Source organism: Pollachius pollachius (genome assembly GCF_949987615.1).
Source record: "Pollachius pollachius genome assembly, chromosome: 2".
In the NCBI taxonomy this organism is placed as follows: domain Eukaryota; kingdom Metazoa; phylum Chordata; class Actinopteri; order Gadiformes; family Gadidae; genus Pollachius; species Pollachius pollachius.
Window position 1 is genome coordinate 27,232,268 of NC_136935.1, and position 11,815 is coordinate 27,244,082.

Consider the following 11,815-nt stretch of genomic DNA (forward strand, 5'->3'; position numbering starts at 1 on the left):
TTGCCGTGAGCAGCTTCCTCTGTTCGCCCTCCGAGGGACGACGGAGGCCTGGTGGCCCCGTAGGCCTGTTGAGCTCCCCTCATCCCTCTGCGGGGTGGTTCTCTCTGGCTCCGGAGTTCACGCGCCTGGTCCTGTAGCCGGTGGAAGATCGGGCAGTCCTTCCCGATTAGCAGCGGCACCGATAGGTGGGGTACGATCCCTGCCCGCGTCGTGAATACCCTGTGCGGGGTCCGGATGACGACGTGGCAGGTCTCGAACGTCCGGGTGTCCCCGTGTATGCAGGCCACCTCTATGGGTGCGCCCTCCTTCCAGCCCGCCAAGTCGGGGCGGAGGAGAGTGACCACGCTGCCGGTATCCACGAGGGCCTGCATGTCCTGGTTCATTACCCGCACCGGTATGGTCAGGCTTCCTGTTTTCCCCTGTGCCCAGCAGGTCGCTAGCTTGCATGGCTGCGTCTGCTGCCGGCGTGGCTCGTCTCGCGGCCCCGCCTCCCGCGGCCTCGTCTCCCGCGGCCCCACCTCCCGCGGCCTCGTCTCCCGGCGTCGCCAGCAGTCGTCTCTGCTGGCGTCGTCTCCGGCGGCGTCGTCTCCGGCTGCATCGGGGTCTGATTTGGGGTTTCCCGAGGGATCGCGTTGCCTCGCGTCGCCGCTGCTGGTTGGCGTTCGCTTACAAAAAAGTGGCCGTAGTAGGCCAGGATCGCCTGCTTAAGGGCCGGGTATTGCCGGGCGGTCTCCGCCGGTAGGCCCGGTGAGGAACGGGGCCACAATATGGCCCCACTGCTCCTCTGGCCAGCGTTCCCTTCGGGCGGTCCGCTCGAATGCCTCGAGGTACGCCTCCACGTCGTCTTCGGGACCCAGCCTGGAGAGGCGGCCGGTCTGGGGCGGCGGTCGGGGCGGCGGTCACGGTGGCGGTCGCGGCGGTGGTTGCGGCGGTTAGTTCGGTGAGCCGTAGTACGGCCTCGCGGAGCGGGGCCAGACTCTCCGTGGTCTCCCGCTGCTGCTGCTGGGCGGGCGTCGCCGCGGTCCCATCCGGGTTCTGCATGCCGGCTGAAGGGGGTTCCCTCACAAAACCGGCCCGTAGCGCGGTCGAGTTGCTCGCATCCTCCACCATATGTGGCAGCCCGTTTCCCCAAGTGTCAGGTACCCGGTAGGAATAACGCGGAAAGCAAGGGTTAAAGCCGCAGTCGGCGTTTATTTCACAAGAATGATTAGTCTGCATCCTCGTGCTAGGGTCTCCGGGAGCCTCTAGTTCGCCGGCGTGGTGCGGAATCCCTCCATGTCACTTTGCCGTTCGCCCGGCCTGGTGCTTACTCCCCCCGTGTCACTCTCTCGTTGGTGCGGACTCCCTCCGTGTCACTCTCCCGGTTCGCCCGGTCTGGTGCTTCTTTTATGCCGGCTCCTGGTCCTTTCCCTTCCTCCGGCCAGGTGTCCCCGATCACGCTGATTGGGGGGAGAGACGTGGTGCTCTCTGTCGCCGGCTGGAGGGTGGCGACGGTAAACCAAGTCTACTGCGTCTCCTCGGACCCGCCCGGTCCGAGGTCCAGCGGCGGGATGCCACAATATATACTAATATCAAAATAACATCAATATAACTATAAGTATTGATAATAGTATTTTATATAAATATACACACAAATAAATAAATGGATATATAATTGAGTACATTAATAATGTACTGTAAAAGCGTATTCTGTCAGGAGGTCCCAGATGTTCTGAGACATTGATTTGGTTTGGCGTGGCGGCGTGAAGAGGAACAAACCTGATGGTTCACTTCTGTCTCGGTCTCACCTCGCCACTCAAAACAAAAGCTTACACCTCTCTCTTCAGCGGCTAGCAGGGGAGTTCATAGGGAAAGGTAATGTATTGAACAGCCCCACCACCTCCACCACCTCCCCCCTCTCCCTTTCCTCCTTCTTCTACTACTCCTTCTGCCTCTCCTTCCTCTTACTTTCTGAATGGTAATCCCTGGGAAACCTCAAGCCCTAGTGGTTTTTTTGAAGCCAGCCACTGGCTGTCCAGCTAAGTACGCCCTCCAGTCATCTGAGTCATTAGATTAGGCTTAGGCACGGCCCCACAAAGACATTCCCTATCAACGTTTGTTTCAAGGAGAGAGGGGAGAGGGGGAGGAAGGGAGGGAGGTAGGGAGAGAGAGAGAAGAGAGCGGGGAGAGGGAGGGAGGGAGGGAGAAGAGAGAGGGATGGAGGGAGAGAGAGAGAGAGAGAGAGAGAGAGAGAGAGAGAGAGAGAGAGAGAGAGAGAGAGAAAGAGAGCCCACGTTGGGCTCCAATGGATTAGGGGCCCAAGGAGGCCATTTTGTGGGACTTGCGGTCCCGGACATGTCAGGGTTGTTGACAGTCTGAGCTCAGGATTAGCAGGGCCAGCGCCGCTATACGCGAGGCCTAATCCCCGGCTGTATCCTCATCTGTTTAGCAGGCCTGCTCAGGGGATTGCATTATGAGACTGTACACAGGGTGCTGGGTGCTGGAGTGGTACAGTATCACAACGCTGACGGCCCCCTGTAACCTGTTCACTCCTCCCTCGAGGGCCGCACCCGCAGACCCCCCGCTGGGCTCGGACCCCCGCTGGGCCCGGACCATGTTCGTCCACAATGTTACGGCGCTGAGTGTCGTTCAGCTCTCATGAGGAGCATTGCATACGCACGCCCAGAAAGGTACAAAGAAATACCAAACTATAGGAATTAAAAAGTAAAGGTGGTTCATCGCTTTCTTATAAAACCAAAATGCGATATTTAAATCTAAATAAATATAAAGTTGGATGTATTGGTGGACCGTTTATCCAAAGGCAATATAATATTTAATATGACGAGATTAGACAGTCTGAGATAGGGGGGCCTAGTGGGTGTGGCCGTACTATACAGTAACCTGCATACTATTAGTTATTTTATTTTATATTAGTTATTTTATTATTAATACTCATTGTATTCTCATTAGTTATTGAAATATTATTACTCATTTTATTCTCATTAGTTATTGTATCATCATTAGTTATTTTATTATCATTAGTTATTTTATTATCATTAGTTCTTGTAATATCATTAGTTATTTTATCATCAATACTTATTTTATTATTATTAGTTATTTTATTATCATTACTTATTTTATCATCATTAGTTATCTTATTTTTATTACTTATTATGTCATCATTAATTATTTTATCATCATTACTTATTTTATCACATTACTTATTTTATTATCATTACTTATTATACACAGATACACTGAAACGGATGAAATTCAAATATGACCACAAATAAATAAACACAAAAAAAACTACTTTTATTTTATAAAGTAAAGCACAATGTTAACTATACTGTTTCAACTGTGACATTATTCAGTACAGAACACAATCGGGTCATATTATGATTGTTAAATAGGTTTAAATACAAGCACTCCTCCTCCGATCACAGATAATTTCTGGGGGATTTCAGCCAAATGTTTTTTTTTGACCATGTCGAGTGAAATACTAGAACAGTACAGAACTAGAGGACTGGTCTGTTTCTGTCTCTTTGGGGGACGTGTATCTGGGTTTCTGGGAATTCTCAGTCTCTGGGGCCGGACAGGAGCAAACCTCTCTGGTTCCCTGGTCTTCATCAGCCCTGAAGCCCTGCAGTAGCCAGGCCCCGTCCCAGACCAGCAGTGGGGCCCGTACCAGACCAGCACGTCCCCGTCCCAGAACATGCAGCAGGGCCCCAGACAAGCAGCAGGGCCCCAGACCAGCAGCAGGGCCCCAGACCAGCAGCATGGCCCCTGACTAGCAGCGGGCCCCGGTCCCAGACAAGCAGCAGGGCCCAAGACCAGCAGGGGCCCCAGACCAGCAGCGGAGCCCTGTCCCAGACCAGCAGCAGGGACCCGTCCGAGAACAGGGCCCTCAGACCAGCAGGGCCCCCAGACCAGCAGGGGCCCCAGACTAGCAGTGGGGCCCTGTCCCAGACCAGCAGAAGGGACCCGTCCGAGAACAGGGCCCTCAGAACAGCAGGGCCCCCAGACCAGCAGCAGGGCCCCCAGACCAGCAGTGGGGCCACGTCCCAGACCGTGTATCGGGTCGGTCCACCTGCAGCCAGAGAACCCACCACAGCTCTCTACAGGACCTGGTCCACCTGGGACACTTGTCCATAGGGACACAGGTCCATCTGGGAAACTGGCATAGGGACACTGGTCTATAAGAACACTGGTCTATCTGGGACACTGGTCTATAGGGACACTGGTCCATCTGGGAAACTGGTCCATAGCGACACTTGTCTATAGGGACACTGGTCTATTGGGACACTGATCCATCTGGGAAACTGGTCCATAGGGACACTGGTCCATGGGGACACTGGTCTATAGGGACACTTGTCTATAGGGACACTGGGGATACAGTTCCATAGGGACACTGGTCCATCTGGGACACTGGTCTATAGGAACACTGGTCCATAGGGACACTGGTCCATAGGGACACTGGTCCATCTGGGACACTGATCTATAGAGACACTGGTCCATAGGGACGCTGGTCTATAGGGACACTTGTCTATAGGGACACTCGTCTATAGGGACACTGGTCCATAGGGACACTGGTCCATCTGGAACGCTGGTCCATCTGGGAAACTGGTCAATAGGGACACTGGTCCATAGGGACACTGGTCTATGGGGACACTGGTCCATCTGGGAAACTGGTCCATAGTGAAACTGGTCTATAGGGACACTGGTCCATAGGGACACTGGTCTATAGGGACACTTGTCTATGGGGACACTGGTCCATAGGGACACTGGTCTATAGGGCCACTGGTCTATAGGGACAAGAAACCTTTGTGGCTGCATCTTCTGTAAATAATTCAGGATGGAAATGACAGGACAGACCACAGGGACAGGCCACAGGGACAGGACACAGAGACAGGCCACAGGGACAGGCCACAGAGACAGGCCACAGGGACAGGCCACAGAGACAGGCCACAGGGACAGGCCACAGAGACAGGCCACAGGGACAGGCCTCCCTTGGTGCAATGCAGGCAGAGGCTATACTTGATGACTTCTGAGGCAGAAAGAAGAAGTGGAGGGAGAGGTGTCAGGTATCATGTGCTCTACCTGGCCCTCTGGAAGCAAAGAACGCTATTGTACCCATGGAGCCTACCTGTGTGTGTTTTACAGCAGGCAGAGGGACACATGCTTAGTGTATCATCAAGAGCAGGTGTTTAGGAAGACAGTCTCAAAAGACACACACACAGGGTTACACACACACACACACACACACACACACAAACACACAGGGTTACACACACACACACATACACACACACACACACACACACACACACACACACACACACACACACACACACACACACACACAGGGATACCCAAAGCATAGATAGCTTGAAGTCGGTGCTGTACTGGCTTGTTGCTGCTGCTGTGTCATGGTTCATGCTGACGTCCTGAACCCTGCCGTGTGCAGGAGGAACCAGCAGTGGCTTGCAGGCGGGCACACAGAGCAGCGGGGCACCGCCCAGACAAACACACGCTGCTCCGCCCTGGGCGTGTTTACCTAAACCTGTTTGTCCAGCTGCATGCCCATCCTCTGAGGAACGCCGCGTGGGCCGGGACCCACGGTTAATTAAAATCGTGATTTGTTCGTTTCCACGTTGGATCAACAGCGTTGTACGCATTACCGCCAACATGAGCCGCTAAACTCAGGGGGCGGGGGGCCGTGGACATGTTTGTTAACCTGGTATGGGCCTAGACCATGTGGTCCGGGGGGGTCGGGGGGGGGGGGCTGGAGGGGCTAGAGGACGGACAGAGTGTGCGTCTTGGATTTGCCATATGTTCAAGAGCACAAGGTTTCCGAAGACCCACATGGGATCCTTAGTTGTAATAAATAAAGTACATAATAAAGTATATATTATATATATAAATGAAAAGGTAATAGGCTTTTAGGCTATAGGAAACATACTTAGGATTAAAACAATTTGAATCAAGTCAATCTGCAAAAAGAAAAATCAAATCAATTTGCATGTTCACGTTGTAGTACGCTTATACGTATTAGGGCTTATTGCCAGTTTATTTTTTGTGAAACTGTATTTTCTGCTCCAGCCTAATTCTCAATGGTTCCTAACAATGTGACGTCTTGGTGATATGTGATTGATTGTGGACGTTCACTAGAGATAAGTCACATACATGCAAATTCTGTGTGCATGATTTCCATACATACTGCAATTTTGACTCATAAGTCTATCTATATTCTTTTTCATATTATCAATATCATGACTTTTTTTGTTTATTTATTTGTTTATAAGGCTACCTTTTCATTCTGCTAGAATTGAGTTTAATTTAGAAAAACTACAAACCATAATGGAAGCCTTCTTCTCAGTACCTGATGATACCACACAAGTTTTGTTTGAATTAAAGTATTAACCGAAATAATAACCATTATTTGTGTTTTAACAACATTTTATTAAAAAGACACAAATGTACATTTCAATGTATCATGGAATACTGACATCTTGTGTCTAGTTGACATTTTTCATTAAGACCATTAGCAAAATCTTTGTCCTTATAAACAAGTGCTGCAATTCAATCTCCAAAATACAACACCTTAGGCTGGAAAAGGAATTTCTGAAAAAGTTTCAAGTTGAATTTGATATAAATGAATCTTAGCAAACTGAAACTTATAGCAGCATCAATGTTTTTTTTACAGATTATTTCTATAGTTTCTATAGGGGACGTTTTTTCTGTGAGTGAGAACCCCTCAAATGTCCCAGGTTTTCAGATAGAATCCTAATTCCAAAAGTTTTCTCCGGTGTTTCGACGAGTGAATGCGGTAAAGGCTTTAAAAACTGTGGATCGGTCATTTTCTTGACGAGTCTCTGAGTAGAAAAATAATCCTGCGGGAGTGGATCTCCCGGTATCCGATGTCCCCCGCTGAAAAAGACACCCTTGGCCGCGGCTGGACTACATCTGGGCCTCAACACACCAACCTATAGCACCTCAACGTCTCTACTATTGCTTTAAAATATCTTCCAACATGAAAAGGAACAGCAACCAAAAAAAAGGAATACTTCTTTGAAAGCGTAAGGAGGGGCAGCGTCACAAGACCTGGAAGCGCCAGGAGGCCTGGTCCTTGTAGTCCAGGCAGTCTGCCGTGTTGTTGAAACTCAGCTTCCAGGCGGCCGCGCCGGGCTCCTTGTAGTCCAGACAGTCTGTGGAGTTGAAGGCGAGGCCGGGCCCGCTGTAGCCCTGGTGGTGGTGCGGGTGGTGCGGGTGGTGGGGGGACGGGTGGTGCGGGTGGTGGTGGTGGGGGTGGTGGTGGTGCGGGTGCCCTGAGGCGTGTGCGATGTGATGGGCGTGGCCGGACATGGAGGCGCCGGCCAGGGGGCTGAGCTGGTGCGCGGGGTGGTGGGTGGGGTGCTGGTGGGGGTGGTGATGCATTGGCGCCAGGTAGGAGCCACACTCCACCCCCCCGAAGTAGGAGGCGGGCCCGGCGGCGGTGGCGGAGTAGCCCTGACCGTACGCCGCCGCCGCCGCCGCGCCGCTCTGGCCGTAGGACACGGGGTAGGAGGGGGCGGAAACTCCGCCTGAGGTGGGGGCGGGGCCTGAGCGCTGCATGCAGGAGGTGGGGGCGCCGGCGGCATCGGACAGGGCGGGCGGGGCCGGGGAGATGGGGGCGGGGCTCCAGATGGAGGACACCGGGGTGGCCACGGAGGAGGAGGCCAGGCCGGTGGCGACGGAGGCATTGGGGGCGTGGCTGGAGGCGTGGCCGGAGGAGGAGGAGGAGGAGGAGGAGGAGGAGGAGGAGGAGACGGCCGGAGGGGTGAACTGGCCACTGCTCTCCGAGCCCGTGCTGTCCCGCGCTGGGGAGGACTTCTTCTTCAAGGGCCGCGCCTTGGCGCTGCCGCTTTGCTGCTGCTGCTGCCGGCACTTGGCCCTGCGGTTCTTAAACCACACCTGGGGGTCACAGTTCAAAGGTCATGCACACTTCACACACCACCGCAGGCTCGACTTCAGCGTAAGGGGGGATATAGTGATAGGTAGCTGAGTGTGATGATTTAGCCCCCCCCCCCCCACGACAAAAATAAAGAAATAACATTTGTTAGCACACACACACACTTTCACACATGCACTTTCACACATGCAGTTTCACACAAACACTTTCATAAACGGGGCGGTTCAGAGCGCAAACACACACACACACACACACACACACACACACACACACACACACTCACACACACACACACACACACACATATCGTCATAATTAATTATAATATTACATCAATAATTGTTATAGCCTATTAGCACTGTAATGACATTTTTAATTGTACATATTTTTATTTTTGGGCTTCTATCATTCATTTATTTTTTTATAAAATATTTAGATTACTTCTGGTATGTTTTTACCAAGAGTTGTGTTGCTACTATAAATATCCGCTGCTTCGTTATGTGATGTTAATTAGAACTGATCATCAGTCTGGGAGAGCGGCCCCAGGCCTCCAGGTTGAAGCCCCCGAGAGCCGCTCACGGCCCGCTCACTGAACGCTCTGAACCGCTCCAAAGACCCGCAGACAGTGCGGACCTGACCGAGCCGAGCTGCGGATGCTGTAATAGGCTAATCACGGTCGAGACACACCTGTACACGGGACTCGGGCAAGTTGATCTTCAGCGCCACCTCCTCCCTCATGAAGATGTCCGGGTAGCGCGTCTTCCCGAACAGCGACTCCAGGATGTCGAGCTGCGTGCGGGTGAAGGTGGTCCGCTCCCGCCGCTGCTTCCTCGGGTTCCCTGGGAATAGATAGGCTGATCATTATAAGCCTTGAGCTCTTCCAGAATACAGCCGCATTCATATAGCCTACTAAATGCGTTATGCAAGATAAAAAACTATTGACATTATAAATCGCTGTATATAGGCCTATCTCTCTCTCTCTCTCTCTCTCTCTCTCTCTCTCTCTCTCTCTCTCTCTCTCTCTCTCTCTATATATATATATATATATATATATAGAGGGAGAGTACGCCCCTGCATATATATATTGACATTATAAATCGCTGTATACAGGCCTATCTCTCTCTCTCTCTCTCTCTCTCTCTCTCTCTCTCTCTCTCTAAATATGTATATATATATATCTCATAGGCCTATATACAGCCATTTATAATGTCTATATATATATACATATATATTTTTGTATATATAGATACAGTATATATATAAAATAGGTCATACATGTATAGAAAAATATATAGTTATATAGTCAATAAATATATATATATATTTAATTGACTTAATATTGTTATTGTATTTGTCCCTGTCCGAACTCCTCAAACCTCCGGTAGAGTCTGACTGACGGGACACGGGGCGGGCTGTGATGTAATGCTTCTTACCGGGATAGCCGACGGACGGGTGCAGCAGGTCCATGGCCGCCCCGCTGAGCCCCAGGCCGTTCATGCCGTAAGGTGCCTGTTTGAGGTAGGACATCATTCTCGCACTGGGACAGGGACCGGGACCGGAACACCAGCTGCGGGTCAGAGGCTCGATGGGCCCAGGAGTGGAGGTCCTGAGAGTTCCTGTTCGGAGAGAAAATGACTGGTTGTAGAGCAGATCCAAAGACACTCTGACACACCGCGCATAAGAGGCCCAACAGAGGCACACGAAACACCGGCCCAGCAGGCCGCAGCGGCCCAGGCCCACCCGGCCCAGGCCGCCCAGGCCTCACGGTGAAGGAACGAGGCCATCAAAATCTTGCGCATCGAACGGTATGATATTGGAGATATGTTTGATAAATTGGCCGAATTGTTACATGGCCCCAGAAATATTTAATTTCTGAGCAGCAACTTTCACTTGTTAATAATAACCATCCCCCACTGTGGCCTAAGCGCAGCCGACCGCGGCCTGTCCACGTTTATAAAGGTACAACCGATCTAATCAAGAGTTATTCCATTATATTACGCAAATGAAAGGATAAGTGAGGAGGTGCCCTATGACTTGACGTGCTGAATAACTTGTGGCACATTCACGTCTTCATATAACTAACTATAAAGAATAAAATAGCTATTTTGAACTAAGCACATACTTCTTAATTACAATTAAGAACAATGTTCATTTTAATGTTTTTTAAAATATGTAATTATCAACTTATAGAGCCATAAAATTAAGTAAATATTATGCTATTACGTATATTCAGATACATTTTTTTTGAAGGCCTAATTAATTCGGTTTTATTCGATATTTTAGGAGCAGATAACAAAAGGTCAAACTGAACATAACGACTGTATTGAGGTTTAATCAGAACAATGGAGTAATAGACCTTGGCGTGACCTTTGATCAACCATATTCTATCATAATTAGGCCTACATTTTCATTATTCTAACACATGACATTTTTAAGTTTCAGAGAGGGTTTCCTAATCGGAATCCGGGTTTTATTCTCTCCTCAATGAAATCCTAATTTTACTTCGACGGCTCTTAGTTAAAAACTTTTACAAACGGAGTGAGGAGTAATGTAATTAACATGTGTATGAAGGATTGAACGACATAACGGGTCTTAACAGGTCCTGTGGGCCCCTCTCCCGGGGGGCTCCACGCGGGTCCCCGTCCTGGAGCGGCGGGCTTGCGGGGAACGACGTGCGGCCACTCGGTATCGATGCGTAAACACTCGGCGGCGGCATTTCCATAGCCACGGGAGACGTGGTGAATCTCATGTAAATAGCATAAACTATGTGCAAATGAACATCATTAGCATGCAGATTATATCTACAGGGGGAGCATTAAGCGAGCGTGTGTGTTATCAGCACAGCATTACTGAGACTCGAAGGTCCCGTTTGACTAACGAAGTGACCCCATCAGGGCACCGACCCGGGCACTACCTTTACTCAGAGGCAATAAGATGGATCATTAAGAAAAGCCGTAAAGTCAATGGTTTAATTAGCATTTATGAGCTGAGCATGAAATGCCTGAAGCTGTTGCTCTGACGGCTGTGAGGAGAACCTTTTTATTGAACCTATACAGGCCCACCATTACAAACTAACTATTGGCTGCCTAATAGACTCAATTTATCGCTTGGCATCTTCCAGGTATAAGAACTAAAATTTAAGCTTGAAACGAGGCTATGCATTTCTGTGCAGTTTTCTTAAGACAACATTTAAAATGGAACCATTAAGCGAATATACCTACTTTAAATTCCTTTGGGATATACCTAACTAGGCCTATAATAATAGTATCAATAATAATAATAATAATAATAATAATAATAATAATAATATATAATAGTAATAATAATAATAATAATAATAATAATAATAATAATAATAATAATAATAATAATAATAATAATGCCTTGACTCACCTTGCGTCCGATTTTTTTATGTTTTTATTTCCCTTTGCAACCAAACCACAAAGATCCAGAGTCGCTAAACATCCACACGAAGTTTAGCTGCGTAGCGGCCCGGGAGGTGAGCGGACCGGGTCCCAAGGAGAGTGGAGCGGGTGCCGGGTCCGGGAGGTGAGCGGACCGGGTCCCAAGGAGCGGGGAACGTGACCGAGGAGCGGGGAACGGGTCCCGAGCAATGGGAATGGGTCCCGAGCAATGGGAATGGGTCTCGAGGAGCACAGACCAGGTCCCGAGGAGCGGGGAACGGGTCCCGAGGAGAAGGGCCGACCAGGCGGATCCTGAGGCCCGGACGCGTTGCGGTGGTCCCACCGTTGAGGCAGGCCTACTGGCGGAACACATAGAAGCCCATCTCCAGCAGTAAGCGCGGGTTAGTCTAGCTTCAGGTGCCGCACTCGGGATAGATGATTGCCAATGTTGACGGATGGTGATTGATCGCCCTCTCGTTAC

The 11,815-nt window shown here is 50.1% G+C and overlaps 1 protein-coding gene across 1 annotated transcript; it reads right to left on the reverse strand.

Annotated features, from left to right (window-relative positions):
* Positions 1 to 7,074: 7,074 nt before the first annotated feature.
* LOC307071727 (homeobox protein OTX1 B-like) lies at positions 7,075 to 9,460 on the reverse strand (the record flags this gene model as incomplete). Its single annotated transcript, XM_079730796.1, has 3 exons — positions 7,075 to 7,932; positions 8,618 to 8,769; positions 9,364 to 9,460. The coding sequence occupies 3 exons, from the start codon at positions 9,458 to 9,460 to the stop codon at positions 7,075 to 7,077; spliced, it is 1,107 nt and encodes a 368-aa protein (XP_079586922.1).
* Positions 9,461 to 11,815: the final 2,355 nt, after the last annotated feature.